The sequence below is a fragment of the Nematolebias whitei genome, chromosome 15 (assembly GCF_014905685.2).
Source record: "Nematolebias whitei isolate Nwh7 chromosome 15, NemWhi1, whole genome shotgun sequence".
Classification (NCBI taxonomy): domain Eukaryota; kingdom Metazoa; phylum Chordata; class Actinopteri; order Cyprinodontiformes; family Rivulidae; genus Nematolebias; species Nematolebias whitei.
Genome location: NC_056512.1, coordinates 13307788 through 13328290, shown reverse-complemented (window position 1 = coordinate 13328290; position 20503 = coordinate 13307788). Strand labels below are relative to the sequence as shown.

General features: G+C 38.9%; 2 protein-coding genes across 2 annotated transcripts in view; one reads left to right on the top strand and one right to left on the bottom strand.

The window, feature by feature from the left end:
- engase (endo-beta-N-acetylglucosaminidase) overlaps positions 1-5963 on the bottom strand; it is a 52248-nt gene extending 46285 nt beyond the window's left edge. Inside the window, exons 1-4 of the mRNA XM_037689386.1 lie at positions 5853-5963; positions 581-657; positions 297-498; positions 28-176 (exon numbers count right to left, since the gene is read on the bottom strand). Of these exons, the coding sequence (XP_037545314.1) occupies positions 28-176; positions 297-498; positions 581-657; positions 5853-5932 (508 nt within the window). The 5' untranslated portion in view covers positions 5933-5963. The remainder of the gene's footprint in view (positions 1-27; positions 177-296; positions 499-580; positions 658-5852) is intronic.
- A 781-nt stretch (positions 5964-6744) lies between these two features.
- Positions 6745-20503, top strand: part of csnk1da (casein kinase 1, delta a) — a 26332-nt gene continuing 12573 nt past the window's right edge. The window contains exon 1 of the mRNA XM_037688810.1: positions 6745-7207. Within this exon, the coding sequence (XP_037544738.1) occupies positions 7132-7207 (76 nt within the window). The 5' untranslated portion in view covers positions 6745-7131. The remainder of the gene's footprint in view (positions 7208-20503) is intronic.

The window sequence follows — 20503 nt, the reverse complement described above, 5'->3', positions numbered from 1 at the left end:
CCTTTGATACTGCTGCTTTTAGCTCACCAATAACAAGGACTCCATGTTTATGAGCAGCATTGGTCCATACGACAGGAGGAATAGTGACCAACTGATGTGTGAAGTAGTTGAAAACATCTATGTACTGCCAGTGATAGAAGGCATATGGGTTGTCTGCATTTGTGCCCTGGATAAACCTGAAAAAGACAAAAAAGTATTAAATTAGTTACGCTACATAAACATGAAGGTACATACAAGAAAAAAAAGTTTAATATGAGAAGAACAAGAAGGGAATTATTTATTAATGAATGATAAACCTGTCATCTAGGTAGCCACCCATCATATCATGAGACACCAATGTGCGGTGCAGACAGTTGGCCAGACGAGGCACGCGAGGAGCCAGCGGAGCTACAGCCACATTGAAGGGGTTTGCCTCGTTTCGACTCCAGGACAACAACTTCTCCAGTGAGCAAATACCATAGCTGATTGGTTCGGTGGTCTCCTCATCATAATGTTTAGCTGAAACGAGGCATAAAAAGAATAAGCAGGACAAAACGTATCAACAGAAACTGTTCCCATTTTACAATTACTGCTGACTAACCAGGCAGAACAGGTGGTGTATACTTGATGACCTCCAGAATGCTCGATTCCAAAGGTTGGTCCAAACAAGACTCCAAACTGGAAGTGAGATTTTATTTTCAGAAGATAAACAAAATGAAAAGTCTTTCTTGAAAGACTGCACATGGGCTGCCACCTTTCATGATACGAGTTTAAAATTAGAAAGAAAGTGCCATGTATTCTCATCGTATGTTCTCTGCATTTAACCCATCACACACACGATACACCCAGGTGGAGCAGCGGGCAGCTATTGAAGACTGAAGTTAGGGAATAAGTGTTTTGCTCAACATGGGCATGGTGGGTAGTTGAACCCGTGACTGCTGGTGGAATCGAACCCCCAACTCTTTCATTGGAGGACGACTGCTCTAACCACTCAGCCACAGCCGCCCCCATGAGACGTTTTGCAGATAATGCCATCTTTGTTTAGCACCACCTACTGAATACGAATTGTTTGGGGGCAACTGAGAGTGAAGTCAATGATGGACACTTTATCAAATTTAGAAAATTGTACAGTTGAGCAGCTTAAAGAGTTTTTGTTGGTTCGTGATGTACCTATACTGAATCTGAGACAGGACATACTTGTCAAGAGTAGTTATGCTGCTTGTATGTTGGAATGGAAGCCTAAAATGACTATTCTACATCAATCATGATGCAGGCCTGCCTATATTTCTATAAATGCTGAGTATAAAATGTCCTTCTTGGATGGGTCAAATCATATTTGACATGAATATTAATTTGTAAATACATGTGTTTTTGTTATAATGGTGGTAAATGCATTTTTTTGTGGTCAGTAACCTTTTAATCAGTGTATGTTATTAACAATGTATAGATGGGTTCAGGCTTTCAGCATCACTTATTGAAATAAGAAAGTAATCACCACCTTCATGGGGTAAAGAGGGATACCAGATATGACTGCTGGTTGACTATTTCTATGCTTTCAGTGACAGGCTATAAACAACTGTGTGTGTGTGCATGCGTGCGTCATTAAGTGGCCAAAACGACTGCTGGGCGGGCAGATTTGATACATGGCCAAGATCGCTGCATCCATCCATCAATTACCTTTTACTCAATTCTTCCTTTTTGATTCACGGGGGGTCAGTGGTGTCCATATCCAACAGTCACTGTGTGAGAGGCAGGGGACACCCTAGACAGGTCTCCAGTCCATTATAGGGACACAGAGACAAACAAACATTTACACACTCACTCACACCTAGGGACAATTTACCAATCAAAAATGCATGTTTTTAGTTTGTGGAAGGAAACTGGAGTACCCGGAGAAAACACACATATGAACAGAGAGAACATGTAAACTCCACCAGAAAGGTACCAAGCTGGGATTTGAACTGGCAACCTTCTTGCTGAGAGGCAACAGCACTACCAACTGAGCCACCCTGCTATAAATCACTTCAACATATTTAGCACTAGACCTATACTACAATACTAGACTTCTAATTAGAGCCCGACCGATTTGGAAATTGTGGCCATCGCCGATATCGATATAATGGCTGAAAATTTCTGAGCTTTGTCCACCCCATAAATCTAAGTACTGTAAACAGTGAGTGGAGCAGGGCTTGTTTATTTAGCGCAGCTGTTAGCAACCATGAAGCTAAGCTAATCAGATCCACTATACCTAGTTACACACTAGGTTTACAAGTGGTGCTCTGGTCATAAAAACAGTCTTCCTAACACAGAAAATGTCCAGATGAAATGCTTTAACCTTTTTTGTTGTTAGTCTTCCTAATGTGTGTTCACATTTTCTATCCTCCACTATTCACCATAAAGTTATCAAGTGTGTTACATAAATATAAATTAAATAAAGAAACACCCTTCCCTATTTTTAAACAGTTGGTCACATATGGTGAATGTCTAATTAGAATTGACTGCTGCAGTGGGTTTATTTTCTACAGGTGTGCAGTGGAGAGCATCCTGTGCTCCAACATCAACGTGTGGCATGGAGGCTGCACAGCTGCAGAAAGAAAAGCTTTGCAGAGAGTGGTGAAGGCTGCACAGAAGATGTTGGAGTCAGTCTCCCCACCATCACAGACATCTACACCTCCAGATGCAGGAAGAGGGCCACCTGCATCATGAAGGACCCCACTCACCCAGCACACACACTTTTTGCCCCGCTCCCCTCAGGAAGGAGGTTAAGGAGCATTAAGTGTAGAACCACTAGGCTGAGGAACAGCTTCTACCCTGAGGCTGTTAAGCCCCCAGTATACTCCCGCGTACGTCCATACGCGGAGGTACGAGCGTACCCCCCAGGGCATGTCTGTGCAAAGCTCAATTTTTACGACTGCATACGCGTACGTGGTGTCGCACAATAAACTGCCCAGCGACGGACTGTTTTGTATGCAACACCAATGTATTAAATTCCCTGTCTTCATCTCTGATCTGGCCTTTTCTTTAGTTTTTTTTGCCAAGAGGCAGTGATCTCTTCCTCCTCCGTTGATGCCATGACTGAAATGGTGAGAAATTAAGGAATTTATCACGAGCAAATTAAACTCAGGTCCAGCGTGGCTGCGGGAGGGTCTGGAGATTTCCTGGTGGGCTGGTCTGATGTGTGGGCTGCAGGGCCAGCGCTCCCCGTTTTTTTTTTTTTAGATCTTTTTATTAACAACATATAAACACAGAACACCGCTGCGGCTGAGGTGCCAGCGCTCTTTTTTTTTTTTTATTCCGACTGTCAATTAATCCAGTAGGCGTGTCAGCAAATAACCAATCGGCGACCTCAATTCGTCCCAAAGGTAAACGCCCCTTGTCTGTGAAGCTGCTCTGCAGCTGCTCAGGTTGTACGCTCGGGTATGAAGTCTGAACCCTCTGCGTACAGTACACGTGTACATACGTGTGAACAGATGTACGCGGGAGTATATTGGACCCTTTAGACTCATGAATCTCAAGTCAAGATTATCACTGTGAAAAAAATCACTGAAAAAAATCACTGTAAAAAATTTGTGTTGCTGTGTTCATTGGCTCTCATCTGTTCGTGTGGACTCGTGTTCGTGCTGCTGTTGTTTTGGCGCATTGTTTTTGTGCTGTTGGTGCTTAGTGTATTCTTAGTTCATGACTCAGATCTTACTAATATTTTTCTTTACAATTTGTGTTTTTATTGGATTTATTAAAAAAAAAATCTGTATGCCTCTTTTGTCTATTGTTGTCATCATACTTTGTTGAAATCAGGTCTCTCTTGTAAATAAGTCCTCGAGGCTCAATGGGATTAACTTGTCTAAGGTCGTTTTCACACCTGATAGTCCGGTAGACTCGGTTCGGTTGGGGACCAATATTCATGAGCTTTTGTTTACATTTGAGCTGGTGCGTTTGCATTCACACTGCACTGTGCAGTCGAGCCAACCTGTTGAACCAACCTGTTCCCCCGCTCACCTGTGGGGGCGCTACACCAAGAACTACTGAAAGAAACGACACAAAAACCTCTGAAGAAGACTCTTATTCTTCTTCTGGAAATAAAAACAAAAACGGAGTGGCATCAAGTTTTAGCAATTTTAGGAGTTATATTTTGTCATTTTTCAAAAATGGACTCAGCACGAGCAGAAGATGAGACAGAAGACCATGAAGAATATCGTTTTTCACACAAGTCAGCTGACGGCTTCATATAAGGTCAGAGAAATGTGTGTTTGTTTTTGTTTGCCCTGCGCTGTACTCCACTTCTTGCTTGTGGAGCGGGGCCCGGTCTGTTTACATTCACACTGTACTCGAAACGCATTGGAGTTCTCTTCTACTGGACCGAGACCTAGGTTTCAGCCCGGGCCAGAGTTCGCCTTTTTGTTCCGTGACAAAGTTCGATGGCACGTTCACACCTCTCTAAACGAACCGGACTTTCTAGGAAAATGAGCTAGAGTTCGATTAAAGCGGACTAAACAGGGCTGGTGTGAATGCACCCTAAAGGTTGAATGAATTAGGGGCCAAGACGGTTTAAGCACAGAGCCTTCGGGACCCGAAGGCTCTGGGTTCGATCCCCAGTCATTGCACATCTCATGGTGTCTCTGAACAGGACACCTAATCCTGAATTGCTCCCCAAGCGCTTACATAGCTGCCCACTGCTCCACCTGGGTGTATCCCAGGTGTGATGGGTTAAATGCAGAGAACTAATTTTGTATTTGTATGGGAACATACAATGATGACAACAACACATAGCACTTTATTTTATTTATTTATTTATTTAACTGGAACCCTGTGTACATTGTTTCATCCCACCTCATGTACCACATGTGGTGTGTATGACAAATAAATCTCTCTGACTCTCTGATAATATAATACTAGACCTCTAACAGACCTGTACTACAAGAACTTTGTTGTGACTATCAGAAGTTTTCATCATTCCATATATTTTCACTTGTTCTTGAATCTGTGATCATTGTTGCACATGTACACTGCACAGCAATCTTCACAACCCATTGTCACAGTCATTCAAGTCACACACCTGGCGCACCCAAACAGGACCACAACGCTGCAAAACGGCTTCTATAGGATCATCATGTGACGACAAATGGCACAGTTGAAACTGGTTCAGACAAACCTCGAACCACAACATGATGCACAATCTTATGTGACAGGGCAAGATGTCTCTCTCTCAAATATATGTTGTGGAAAAACTCTCAGCTACTACCACATTAAGAGTTTAACTGTAAAACTGACTATGCTATAACCATTTTTAAGTTGCCTAATGTTGATTAGCTATTGTGGCCATCTTAGTTTGGGTTGCCACCAAAAATTAACCAGTTGTAGATTTAGAGCCAATGTTTATTTCCTGGAAGTTTCAATAAAATCCATCCAGTGACTCAGTAGATATTTTGTTAACAGACATAGACAATACAGATAAAGTTTAAAAAAAAAAAAACTCTTGTTCCATCAGTTAGCTCTCAGAGTCTAATTGGGGATACCAACACACCAAATTTAAGTTCAATATCTATCGAAATTTGAATGATCACAAAAAATCGAGAACACTATTTTTTTTTAAACATGGCCGACGAGAATCTAGACAGGTTCATTCAAACCTGTCCACTTTCTGAACGCTCTTCGTTCAGCACTGCATGGTCCAAACAAACAAAAAAAAACGTATCTTCAAACAATCTAGAAACTTAATCATTTTTAGCAAGTTTGTTTCAGTTGCACAGCTCTTCATGAAATCGACTGACAAAAGTTATCTTCAGAAGTTCAAAGTAAACTTGACTCTTCTGCTAATGATGATGATGTCATCAAATATTACGCTGTCAACAAGAAATATAATTTGAGTACAGTACCGACTGTCTTCAGTTTCCTCCTTCCCGTTTTTACGAGCCTCTAGTAGAACATTTTGGTTGTCTTTACCAGTTAACTCCATGTTTCGGGAAGCATTAGCAACAAAACTAGATGAATCAGAAACACCGGAAACGCAGTTCGGTAACATCCTCCCCTCGGCCCTTCAAAATAAAAGCACGGTGTTCAAACAAATCAACAGTTCTACATTTTTATTCAATACACACTTATTCGCTTTCTTTATTTCTTAAATAAATGTCATAAACACGTCTACAATGTCAGAATATAGAAGTTTAAGTTTATTGTTAATTTTTAACGGCTCGTTCTCTACCATCGGGAAAATGGACTGCAGCCAGCGTGACAAAGGAAACGACCTTTTGTTGTTGTGTGGACCAGAAACTCTTGCTTTGAAAAGACTGGTTTCTAGCAGGCATCCTCAAGAGACGAGAACGAAACGAACCGAGGGGAAATCAGACACACATGATGGCGTTGGACCAGTGTACCCTTCGTTCAGTTGTTTTTTTTCAATGAAGGGTACACTGACCGGGGTTGCAGTGTGGAAATAAAGTGGTTTATTTGAAAAATAAAAATGAAAAATTTAGTATTTCAAATATTGTACATGAGAAAGGCATTCGTTTATGTGTTATATTTAAACAAGTTTACTTGTATTTGGAAAAGAAAATCCTTTATAATTTTCACGCTGTTAAAAACCTTATTGCATATTTAATACTTTTGTTAACAATATGTCTGGATGTATTTTGACAACAGAGCGTAAATGGGTTTAAAATGTATATTTCATTAGTTGGTTTTGTTTCTGTTAGTGATGCACACTGAAGTATCTTAACTGATAAGCTCTCTGGAGCTCTAACCAGGAAGTGACGTAAGACAGCCGAACAAGGTCCTCCTTACAGACAGTATCCGATGGAGCTATAGAACCTGAGTATAATCGCGATTAGGAGCTGCTCAAAATCCATCTTCATCCGTGGAAAATTAATGCGTAACGATATTAAAAATAGCAAGAGCAAAAAGTACACACTTTAATCTTTCTAACAAGCTACGTATTGTTAACATATGATGTTAGGAGTATTTTGAAATTAGAGGCGAAAGACTCGGAGCTGACTTCATCCGGAGACAAAGTCGACACGATCGGAATACTCGCTTGAAGACTTTTCCTATCAGTTTTCAGGTTCAATCATTCTCGTTTAAGTTATAGATTCAAATCCAGAAGATAATTTAAATATTTAGGAGCTAGCGCGCTTGCTAGCCTACAACAAATTACTTAACATGGAGTTGCGAGTCGGAAACCGATACAGACTGGGCAGAAAAATTGGAAGTGGATCCTTTGGAGACATCTACTTGGGTATGTTATATTGTCTTTTAAGTTTCCTACAATGTGCGTTTTTAAAAAGGGACGAGCTGGACATCTGGTTCCTCTTTCAGGTTTCAAATGGAGCCGACAGTCAGCTGGTGGTTAATGTTAGCAACACTATCTGCCAGGTTAGCATCTTTCACCTAGCACAGAGATTATTTTTAAAGAGCGAGCATCAAACTGTTTTCACTTGTCTTGGGGGAATAATTTCTACGATTCGTAGGTGTTTATCTCAGTAGACTTCGTTAGGACAAACACGGAAGCTGTTCTTCCTGTAGGTCTGACCACAAGAGCCTGAGCCTTTGGCATTAAACCTGATCAACACAAGCTATCCCAGCTAGGATTATATAATCCCATAAATTACTCTGACACAATCATCAATCTGCAATAAGCCAGTGGTCATATTCTAATAGTTAGATTGCTGAATACATCAGATTGTTGTCCTTATTTTAAGTTTTTGTCACCTGCATAAATAGATCTAGCCATGGCTATATGAGTACTGATAAGTAGCGAGTGCTGTCTGAAATTACTGGGCGGGTAGAAACTGGGCTATAAACAGGAAGCAACAGACTTCTCTTAAATTATCAGGTTATTTCGTTGGGCTCCATTAACTTTGACGTAATTCATCCTCAAGTAGCCACATTGGAGCTTTGCTGCTCCTGGAAACGGTGACTGAAAACAGCTGAACACGTTTCGTCCCTAAACTTGGACCTGAGTTCTGTAAACAGAGAAAAAGATACAGGAAGTAGAAGGTGACGAACACAAGACCTGCCACCTTCTGCAACCAAAAACTAACACTGGCCCTTTAAAACAAACATCAGAGCTTATGCAGTAACTTAACTAAAGAGATTAACTCAGTTGTGCACTAATGAAAACACAATTGCAAATGTGAGAGGATTGTTTGTTGTTTTGCTTATTTTTCAGGGATCCTCTGCTCCGTTCAAGTTTTGCTTCAAGTACTAATTGTTGGGAACTTTAAAAAGTTCAGTGCGCAGGGAGTTGAAACATTACGAGACACAAATTGCACAAACTAAATGGACTCAGCTGACCACAGACTGGAATGCAACCATTTTAAATGGAGCCTGATCAATATGGAAATTTTGGCTATCGTCAATCCCGATATTGGGAATGGAGACTAGTGCCGCTAATCAATATATCGGCTGAAACCCAAGAATCCAAGTAAACAGCTGCTTTGAAACCTGCTTTAACACTTGTTACAAAAATATAAACGAAGACGCTCCCTTCCCTGTTCGTTGTTTAAACGGTTAAGTGATAACGTTACTAACATTCATATATTTTACGTCTACGTTAAATTTATTGTTCTGGCTAAAGTTTCACAAGGCAATAGTTATCTAAACATTAGAAGTGTTTCTGTCGACGCATAATGGGCCAATTATCACCGATACCGATATGTCCCCAAACATCTGGATCCACCTAAAATATATCGGTCGAGCTCTTATTATAACTAACTCTCCCAAAGTGCGCGGGGTAGAACTGAGTTGTCACGTTTCCTAGTGAGTTTTTAGAGTATGATCTAGCTAACCTTTTATTACTTATGACATTTATATATTTTAATGACATCTTTTTCTGTACGTGTTTTATCTGCCATGTCCGTTCAGACTAATTTCTGTCTACACATATATACATGTATCAGGAGATCCTAGACTAAATATAATTTTCCATTTATCTTCCTAATTGATGTCTGTTTTATGATGTATTAGCATTTTTTTTAGCTGTCACATATTTCAAGGTGATTTTTTTTTTTCTGTAGCGGCTGAATTTTCAAACTTGCAGCAACTTTAAATGTATTTCTTTGAGTCGAGAATCTTGTTTTTTAGTATTTTTACTGGTCACGCGTTCCTGCATTTTAAATCTTGTTTTGTGTTTTTACTGTGGCAGTAATAGTTTTAGTTTAGTTAAAGCTGTACATTGATATTACTGTTCTGTTGTTTAGGAGTGCAAACCTTCTAGGAACCTCACGATTCAGTTGTGATTCAGAGGTTTGTGACTCGATTATAAAACAATTATTCATGCATTTTGATTATCATGTAACTCGTGATCGTAGCTTATATTATATAAACATTGATTTATATATTTTTACGCTTAATAAAAAAGGCTCTAACATATTTACATATTGCTATATATAGTGCGACATAATGTCAACAGACCGTGTTGATCACAGGCTGGTGACCATTAGCATAAAGGTTAACTTTATATTGAACACACTGAAATGATTCAGCACGGAGGCAGGGAGGGAATTACTGCCCAGATTCAATCATTTCCATACACGCAAAATAATGTTTACCCCAATTTAAACTTTGTCTCAGGTAAATTAAACCTTAATGCTGTACGGATGGTTATGTTGTCTACTGATCCCTGTAAACTTGTGTTGTTCATTTTCTATTATTTATTTATTTAGGGTTTTTTTTTCCCCTCTTTTGTTGTTGTTTGCTGTAGTTAAAAAAAAAAAAAAAAAATATATTTATTATATATTTATATATATATTTAAATATATAAAGAAAACACCATAGAAAAACTAGATTAGAATCGTGTTCATCATTAAAATTACACAAATTAAAAACTTCAGAGTCAACACTAAAGACAGTTATAATTACTTCATCTGTTGCAAACATTTATTATTCAGCAAATAAAACATGAAAATCCATAACTTTCCTGCGAGATGTTTCTCCAACAAGAAGCTACAGTAATCCTTAAGATGAACAGCACACAGTGGCAGCTCAGATTAACAATGAATCTTCTGCAATGCATACAATAACAATTAAAGTATTAAATACTCTAGAGAGGAAATGAAAATAATCTAGGCGTAAAGTAAAACAAGCACTCCTAATAGTTATGACACAATTAATCTTATTTTCACAGCAGGGAAAAAAGTTTATGTCTAAAAAACTCTGTGAAACTGTTTCACACTAAAGGTCCTTGAAATAATCTGTTGCCGCCACCGGTAGTGAAACAACTTGGTACATTAAAAAAGTAAAACTGTTTTTGCAGACTTATAATCCCCTTGTCGTGGCTGCACTGGGTCAGCTGATGTTGTTTCGCACGTGTTAAAGAATTGTTAAATGTAGCATTCGTCTGCGTGACCTGTTGTTCAGTCTGGTGGTGGCAGCAGCCAAACTCTTGTATAATCTGCTCTCAGCTCTGTGTCATCGGAGTGGCCGATGACTAACGTGTTGTAATGTTATGAGTAAGAACAATGCGTGGTTCTCTTACCCCGCTGTTATTTCATAAGTCTTACAGTAAGATATTTTACTGATTCTTTTCTTATATCCACCAAGTCAAACATTTTGAAAGTGTTCTGAGGAAGTCAAAGGAATTAAAGATGTCCACACCTGAAATATCAAACTGAAGTCCGAACTAACGTTAGGCTTTTATTTTTATCATCAAATTATTATTTTGTTGTTCCCTAAATTCATTTTTTCATGTTTTAAGTTTTCTGAATTTCATGGTTTATAATGTAAACCACATGTTGTTCACATGAAGTGTATTATTATATGGTTAACAAATTTCAACAATTAAATAGTAAAATATAGTTTGATCATTATTAACAATTTTGAACAAAAATACGGCAAAATTCTTCTATTCCAGTGTTTCTATTAAGCTTTTGGTTAGTAAGGCAAATACTTCAAATTCTTATTTTACTTTTAATAACGACAATAAATCTATTATTGGATGAATGATAATAATATAAAAAGTACATTTAAATACATAAAAATACATTTATAACTTGAATAGGGAAACACAATATTATCAGCATGGTATCAGTATCGGCAGATATTAGTGTTAAAGTTCAATATCACAGACATCGACCATTCCATCCAAATAACTCGCTGTTATAGAAGGGGCTGTTTTTGTATGACAACCCAGTGACAAGCGTGCCTGCAGCGGCAGCACAGTGTGATGACGTCACGCGCACCTACCTGAGCTCATGGCAGAGAAGAAAATTCAAAATATCGACAGCGTGTACATTTTTTCATTGAGGATGTCAGATTCCAAAGATTTTTGCTCCACGTTGAGCCTTGCTGCATCGTCCCCAGTCGGAGATATTTTTCCATCGTAACCTTACCCAAGTTACAAGCCGTCATTTCCGACGTCATTGAGAAGATAATAGCCGATAGCACGACTTGTTGGGTGAGGATCCCACACTGCAGCTAGTAACCTGGAACAAGCCTCCACAAGTGAGGCAGGTGACTGGTGCTAATAAATAACATTTAACACTTCATTTAATAGAAGTTAAAGTACTATGCATGTCATATGGCTGTTACTGAATATATGTCACCAGCTCTTACAGCTGTTGCACAATTTTTGTAGCAAATAAGCCTAAATAAGAGGATTGTGTTCTGACAAAGGAACGTATATAAAATATCGGTTATTGGACAAAAATCCAATATCGTACATCCCTAAACTTGAACGTTTATTTACAAAGTATACAGCTTTTCCCCTCATTTTTCAGGGCTTCTCAAAGAACATTTACAGTATCTCTTGGTACAAAAAAAGTGTGTGTGTGTGCACGTGTGCACTTGCATTACGTCAGTAAAGGCGCCCTGCCTAGGGAACTGTATGAAAGTGTACCTGCCGAACACCAGCGGGTGGAGCGGGGCTTGTTAATTTAGCTGTTAGCAATCATGAAGCTAAGCTAATCAAAGCCACACTATACCAAGTCGCACAGCAGGTTTACAAGCGGTGCACTTGTCATTAAACAGTCTTCCTAACCTGCGTTCACATTTTCTATCCTCCACTATTCACCATAAAGTTACCAAGTGTGTTACAAAACTATAAATTAAACAAACACCTTCCCTGCTCATTGTTTAAACAGTCAGTCACGTATGGTGAAGGTCTAATTAGAACTGACTGCAACAGTTTAGTTTTTCTTTGCAGAGAAGTAACACAAACAATGCATTTCATTGAAGACGACAAAGATAACATTACAAACACCAATATATATATTTACCGCTACGTTTGATTTATTGTTCAGAATCTGGATAAAGTTTTCCAAAGTAATGGCCTATGCCAGGTTATCTAAATGTTAGCTTGCTTACTTGAGAGGCATGTAGCTAATGACAAGCAGGTTGGAGGATTGAAGAGAATGTATTATTGTTGATTTGTTTCATAGATCAGTTAAATAAACTTACCAGGCTCTGTTCAACAAAATAGGCTGCACAGTATTCATTCAACCTTCATTTATACAGATTAGTCTCATTGAGCCTCGAGGACTCATTTATAAGAGAGACCTGTTTCAAACAAAGAACACAGATGAGGTGCAGACAGCGGTAGACAATCATAAAAGCATATAAAATGAGCAAGTAAATGGAAGAAATGAAATAAAAACTAAACAAAAACAGCTACATTATAAAGCGATGTAAGATACTAAAAACAGGAACATGTCTGCGTTGGGTTTTGCCATGAACTTAGCAGATGTTTAAAATACCTTAGAGAGGTCAAGGTCGAGAGCTTCAGATGTTTTGCAAGGTGTTCCAGGAGCAGAGTAGGAGAAGGCCCTTTACCTAGTTTAAACCGCACTGAGTATTGCTCAGTATTGCTCCCTGCTTTGGCTGTGATCGTCAAAGTGAAATTTAAAAGTGAACTAGGGCTGCAACTAACGATTATTTCAATAATCAATTCATCGGCAGATTATTTTTTCGATTAATCGATGAGTCGGGGGAAAAAACACGTTTTAATTTCCACCCCTTTATTCCAAAATTGAACATTTGACTGACATAGAAATTCGCACAAAAAACAGGTTGCTATTTGACTATTCTGTTAGTAAAATATTGAATAATAAAAAATAAAAGTTAGTCGAATAGCTTAAAAAAAATAAATGTACACAAAAATATATACAAATGTATCTTTATACCTGCACAATATGTAGCTACTTTGTAAAATGTGTCTTTGAGGGAAGAGTGTAACCTGGATTAAAAGTGTGGATTATTGTAGTGAAGCCTTTGTCTTCAACCATCAACAGAGGCCTCATGTCAGTGACGATCATGTTCAGGATGTTTCAGTGAAGACAGCTGCTGCTGTGTGTCCATGATGTCTGTCCATCATGAAGGATGTTGTTGTTTGTTGTTGTTTGTTGTTGTTTTCTGGAATGAGACAGTAAATATGTATTATAGCATAATTTACAGCAACTCAAGAAATGCCTTGTTTCACTAACTGTGTTAGGTTCAAGCAAAAGTAGCTAAAAGAGCAATTAAACACACACACACACACACACATAAAATACATAATTACACACATTTGAGTAGATGTAATAAATTACTTTAATTCCTGTTTAAATGCAATTCATCCTGCCATACCTGCAGTGTCTTCAGACTTTGCCAGCAAATTAAAAGTTGAAGCTTAATCATTAAATTATTATCTTTGTGTTAGATTTATTTATAAATCACATTTAAACACTGCTTGTAACAATTAAATAAAATAAAAAGTAACACGTGTTCTCTATCACCGTCATTAATCAACAAACAAACAAACAAACAAGCAGGAGGACTTGGGTCAAACAGTTTTCTCTGCGTTGATCAGTTGTAAAATTTACTTATTTTCCTTTGAAAACAGCCTCTGCTCTGCTTCCTCCTCCCCCCGCTCTGTTCAACTCGCGCTGCAGAGTTTTTTTTTTTTTCAAACTTTATTCAGTCAGTCAGCATTGACAGTGAACTGCCCGTGAACAAAACGACTCTGCAGCTCCATGAAAGACGCATAATCGTGCGACACAACGAATCGATGATGAAATTCGTTGCCAACGCTTTTAATCATCGATTTTTATTGATTTTATCGATTCGTTGTTGCAGCCCTAAAATGAACGGCCATGACTTTTAAGTAGTCTTCATACACTCTCTGCTGGATACATTGAACAATTATGCTGGTTCACAGCATTTTAGTGGTGAAAATTAGAAGTTTTTATATTGGCGGATAATGGGACAATTATCATGGATGCATCCCCAAACGTCTATATCAGTAGGCAGGGTGCAATTTAAACAATTTCAAGTATTTATTTGTTTATCTTTACATAATTTGGGCTTCCAGCTCATGAAACTCACGAAAACAGGAATTCAAAAAATTTGAATATTGTGAAGAAATCAGCCCAAATGTTGCAGTCATGAATGTTTTAAACTTAGTGTGACACTAATCACCTACTAAACTCAAAGCACCTGCACAAGCTTCTCCAGGTGTCATTAAATTGCTTTAGTTTGGTTCAATTGTCTCAGTTCGGTTCAATATGGGGAAAATTGCAGACAGAACAACTGGCCATAAGACCATCATTGATGCCCTCCATAGGATGTGTAAGACACAAAAGTTGATAGCTAAGGAGGCTGGCTGTTCATAGAGTGCTGTGTCCAAACATATCAATGGAAAGGCTAGTGGCAGGAGAAGATGCACCAGCAAAAGAGATGACTGTGGGCTTCAGTGGATTATAGGGGTGCAGAAAAAAATTGATTTTTCGATGAATCTAGATTCTTAGTCCTGGCGATTCTGAATCATTTCTAAAGGTCCAAAAATCGATTTTAAAATGCATTTAAGTTTTATATTTTTTCTGCTCCTACTCCCTGTTCGGCCGCCGTAGAATTGAGCCGTGTAGGCCACCGTACAGCAAGCTAGTTAGCCAGCTCCCTTTATCTGAATGGAGCCTGCTAGCATGGAGGAGGGAGACAGCACGATTCAACCCGCTGCTTCGTCTTTAAAAATCATTTCAGATCCTACAATGTTCCAGGGAAGACAGAGCTTCACAAGAGCACAGTTGTTTACAAGAAGCGTAATATAAAATTGCGGTACAGTATTTTGGATATAAGACAAAATTCACGGAAGATGAAAGCGAAGCAGCCGACCAGCAAACTCTGCAACAAACTTCCAGCCTTCCCCAAAGGCTGTGAACATTTCCCCCTCCATCTCCTGCTATACCACAAAGGATTTATGAGCAGACAGCTCAGTGGAAGGTGAGGGGTTCAGGTTTATTTTTAGTACGATTGATTCAATGTACGTTATTCCTTTTATGTAGCTTTTTTTTTTCTTTGCGATAAAGCAGCAGCACAACTTCACCATGAAACAACAAATGGGAGAAGCTCTGATGCAGCTGCAGCTCAAAGGAAACTGTTATTTCTCATATTATACTAAAACTTATAGACAAGTTATAAAACAAACTTAATGTAATTTGTCTTTTTAACAGGTTGAAGAGACCAGATGAGACATCACCTGGAGCCAGTTCTAAATGATACAGTTTATGGTTTATAAATTATAGTTCTGAAGAGATTTTGTGCAAACTTGTACAGGTTTTGAAATTTTGTTAAATATTTACTAAATATGAATCAATATGGTTAAGAATGTGAAGTCTGTATATTTCATATTAGGTTAAGTTTTGAAAATATAACAAATGTTAGAACAATATGATTAAAAGTAACTGTGACGTCTGTATTTTATGTTGAGTTAAAGGTTAATGTACTATGGTAGGCTGAAGTCTGTTTACTTTTGTATTTATATATTTTGAATTATTTGTCTGTGATGGACTGGAGACCTGTCCTGGTGTCCCCCAACCCTCACACAGTGATGGCTGGACATGGGCACCAGTGACACCCGTGACTCGTAAAGGAAGAAGTGGATAAAGATGATGGATGGATGAATTATTTGTTCCTAGATTTTTATTTAATTTTTTTATTTATTTATTCATTTTAATTCAGGCAACCAAGCTAACCTAATACTGGTAATTTAAGTTACAGAATTGTATGCACTCCTATATTTTTTCCTATTTTTGGTATAAATATAAAATGAATCAAAAATATTTATTACAGTAAGGAACCTAAAATTAGTGTTTTAAATAAATGTTTTTTGTTTACATTGTTGTTTAATCTTTTCAGCTTGTCAGTTACATATACATTATAATTGAAACAAAATTTATAACCATTTAAATAGAAAAATTGTTTCTGAATCGAAAATCAATTTTGAATCGTATCGTGACACCAAAAATTGGAATCAAGTTGGATCACCAGACACAGAAAGATTCGCACCCCTAGTGGATTATCAAACAGAAGATTCCAGAATCTGACAGAGATCCAGAAAAAGTGGAATGAGGCGGGAGTCACGGCTTCAAAAACCACCACATTCAGACGCATCTGGGAGATGGGCTACAACTGCTGGGTTCCTCTGTCCTCTTTTTCTATAAAAGTGAAGTGCGCCTTTCATTCATAAATCAAGGTCCAAGGGTTTGGAGGAAGAAGAACAGAACACATACTGCTTGAGGTCCAGTGTGAAATATCCACAGTCAGTCATGATTTGGGGTGCAATGCAGGTGTTTGTAAACTCTGCTTTCTTAAATCCAAGGTCACCACAACAGTCTACCAGAATGTTTTAGAGGACTTTATGATTCCTTCTGCTGAGGATCTGTATGGAGATGCAGATTTCATCTTCCAGCAGGACCTGGCCCCTGCCCATGCTGCCAGAAGCACCAAAACCTGGTTTGATGTCCATACCACAGTGCTTGACTTTCCAGCCAACTCACTGGACCTAAACCCCACTGAGAAACTATGGAGTATTCTCAAGAGGAAAATGAGGGGCACCAGACCCAACAACAAAGAAGAGCTGACAGCAAGCATCAAGGAAATCTGGGCTTCCATAACTCCCAGAAAATGTCACAGGCTGATTGTCTCAATGCCACGTCACATCGAGGCAGTGATTAAGGCAAAGAGATTCCCAACCAAGTATTGAAGATTGACATATTGTTTTGAAAGTCCCATATTTTGATTGATTTGTTGTGATCCTAATTTCTTTTTTTTTTTTTTTCTGCAAATCCTGAGTAGTGTGGGCTGATGTCTTTACAGTATTCTAATTTTTTGAAATCCTGTTTTCATGAGTTTCATGAGCTGGAAGCCCATATTATGTAAAAATAAACAAATTAAAAAAAAACTTGAAATTGTTTAAATTGTAGGCCCTGAATCTATCATCAATTAAAGATTAACTTTTTGAATGGAATTATGGAAGTTTAAACAACTTTTCCGTGATATTCAAATTTTTTGGAAAGGGTCTGTATGTATATATATATATATGTATATGTACATGCGTGTGTGTGTGTGTATGTATAATAATAATAATCATTTTATTTAAAAAGCGCCTTTCAGGACACCCAAGGACACTTTACAGTAAGAAACATATCAAAAAGATTGTGAAAAAAACAAACAACAAGCACAGTGCAAAGATCAACAGGAATAAACTGAAATATAAAATGCATAAAATCCATACAGCAATGTTAAGGATAAGCGAGTCTAAAGAGATGTGTTTTCAGAGCAGTCTTGAATAGAGAAAAAGAGATGGCGTTTCGTGAGTCAGGGGGTAGAGAGTTCCAGAGATGAGGGGCAGAGCAGGTGAAGGCCCTGCTCCCCATGGTGGAGAGGCGGGCAGAGAGTACATGGAGGTGTAGTGAAGAGGAGGATCTGAGAGAGCGAGAGGGGATGGAGATGTGTAGGAGCTCAGATAGGTAAGGAGGGGCAAGGTTGTGGATAGCTTTGAAAGTGAGAAGAAAAATTTTGAAGACGATGCGTGATTTAACCAGGAGCCAGTGGAGCTGCTGCAGGACTGGAGTGATGTGGTTATAGGAGGAGGTTTGAGTGATGACACGGGCAGCTGAGTTCTGGACCATCTGTAGCTTCTGAAGAGATTTGTTGGGGAGGCCATAAAGAAGGGAGTTGCAGTAGTCAATCCGAGAAGTTACAGGACTGTGCTCAAGGATGGCTGTGGAGCAGGGTGTGAGAGAAGGACGGAGACGGTTAATATTTCGGAGATGGAAATAGGCAGACCGAGTAACATTGTTGATGTGTGAAGTGAAGGAGAGAGTGGTGTTGAGGATGATACCAAGACTCTTGACCTGAGGTGAGGGGGATAGCAGAGAGTTGTTAAGGGGAATGAGAAGATGTTCTGATTTTGAAATGGAGTTTTTGGTACAGACAAGAATGGTTTCTGTTTTGTCACTGTTTAGTTGTAGGAAATTGTTAGAAAACCAATGATTTAGCTCATTGAGACAGTCAGTGAGGATGGAGGGTGGGTGGGTGGAGTTTTGTTTTGTTGACAAGTAGAGCTGTGTGTCATCAGCATAAAAGTGGAAATGGACACCAAATTTGCGGAAGATGTGACTTAGAGGAAGGAGGTAAATGATGAAGAGGAGGGGTCCAAGGACAGAACCTTGGGGGACACCCGTGGAGACGGGGGAAGACTGGGAATGAAAGGATTTAAGCTGAATGAATTGAGTGCGGTCGGAGAGATAAGATTTAAACCAGTCTATATGTATATGCATGTGTGTGTGTGTTCTAGAATTGCACCGCTCAAGGTGGCTGCATGTTGGAGCAGCTCTGTTACTTTCATTCTGAGATTTTGCTTTTGGAAACTTTAATTCCTGGTTTTCTGGATGTAAATTACATTTTTTGGATGATTGTTTCCTCTGGTATCAGATGCTGTGCAGCCGGAAGGATTTTTACTGAGAACTTTTTGGTTTTGGACGTTTGTTATGATGCGTAACCATGGCAACAAGGCAGTTTTCTACAACACCAGCAGCTGATTAACATCTCAAAAGCTCAAATAATATCTCAACTATGGCCCCAACTCTCAGATGAGTTGAAAAGGATGTTCTGTGGATGCATTCTCATCTACCTGCCAGCTGTGCTCGAGTGCCTGACCACTGAGATCCTGGAACTAGCAGGAAACATGGCTCATGACAGCGGAAGGACAGGATCGTCCCTCAGTACCTACAGTTGGCAGTATATATACAGTACAGTATATGTGTGTATGTATGTGTGTGTATATATATATATGTATGTGTGTGTGTGTGTGTGTGTGTGTACAGCCTTATGAGATTTGCGTACTGAGTTCTGTTTTTCATTTACTTTTGTCAGTAAATGGACTGTACTTATCTAGCACCTTTCTATCTTATTTCAAGAAACTCAAAGCGCTTTACTCTACAATCTGTGCCCCATTTACCCATTCATACAGCACTCTACTAGATCTCTACAAAGATAATTGAACAAATCATTCTAAAGAGACTAATCAGAGCTTTATCACATTCATACACTGATGGGACACACATCAGAGTCATGTGAGTGCTGGTGGATTCTAACCCCCAACTCTTGCATTGGAGGATGACTGCTCTAACCACTCAGCCACAGCCGCCCCAGTGTCAACATTGTTTGATTTGTGGTTGTAAAAACCTGAGTAGTTTACTTAATTCTAAAAATTTACAAACATATACTAGAAATGAATGAAGGAGCTTAATTTAATATCAGAACATCACAATAAAGTGTGAAAATTGTCCCTCTGTTCTATTCACTCGTCTCAGAGCTGAATTTTTCTCTTATTTAAGCAACAAGTAGATGAACAGAATATTTCCCAGTTGTTTCACAGTTTCTTGTGACAGGTGTAGAAAGCTTTGGCATTTAAAGTATTGTGTTTATACAACACAGAATACCAACTCACAATTAGTTGGGGTCATACATCACCTAAAAAATGTCTTTGTTACATCCAAACACCGACATGTGTGTGTGCATGTGCACACCAGACGACTGTCGGTGTGAGAACTGTTTGGGGCTGTGAAGTCGCAACGTTATAAAATGTTGCCTCGGGCTGTGACTGGTCAGACCAGAACTTGTGCAACAGATACTCTCCTCACGATGTCTCAGTGGATCCGAAGGCTCCAGTAGTGTACGTGAAAAGGGTGGAGTCCGTCAAAAAGCAAAACTGGTCCAGGAGTTTTTTGATCCTCTGTTTCTGGTTAAATTGACAGGCTAGATGAACTCTTGTGTTTTTCCTCGTGTGAAGTAACTCAGTGAGGCAGCAACAGCTCAGCAGCAGATCCACAGACTGTGCACGATGCAGGTTCACACTGTTGACAACATTTTGTCAAAGGGGATTTTAAAAGTTCTCTCATGGTCTAATTATGATGTCCGACCTGAACGTTGTTCTGGTCAGTCCAGTTTCAGTCTTCATTTTGATCCTTTCACGTTTGTCTCATGGTGACGAAAATACGAACACTTGTGTACAGAGTACACGGCCTTCATTTTTTTTTAAATTGCGTGTTAAAGTACCGTACTCTTCTTAAAATTCCTTTGGTATCTGAAATATTTTCAAACGTTGGCATATTTCAGAAGTTCTTCCTGATGGTGTTCATAAAACATGGTGGAGGGATGTGTCTGAGCATGTTTCAGCAGCAACAGCACAAGATGAAGTGAACACACCCAGAGTACAGTCTGAACGTTTCTTTAGACCAATAACAATGTTTCCATGGGGGGGGGGGGGGGGGGGGGG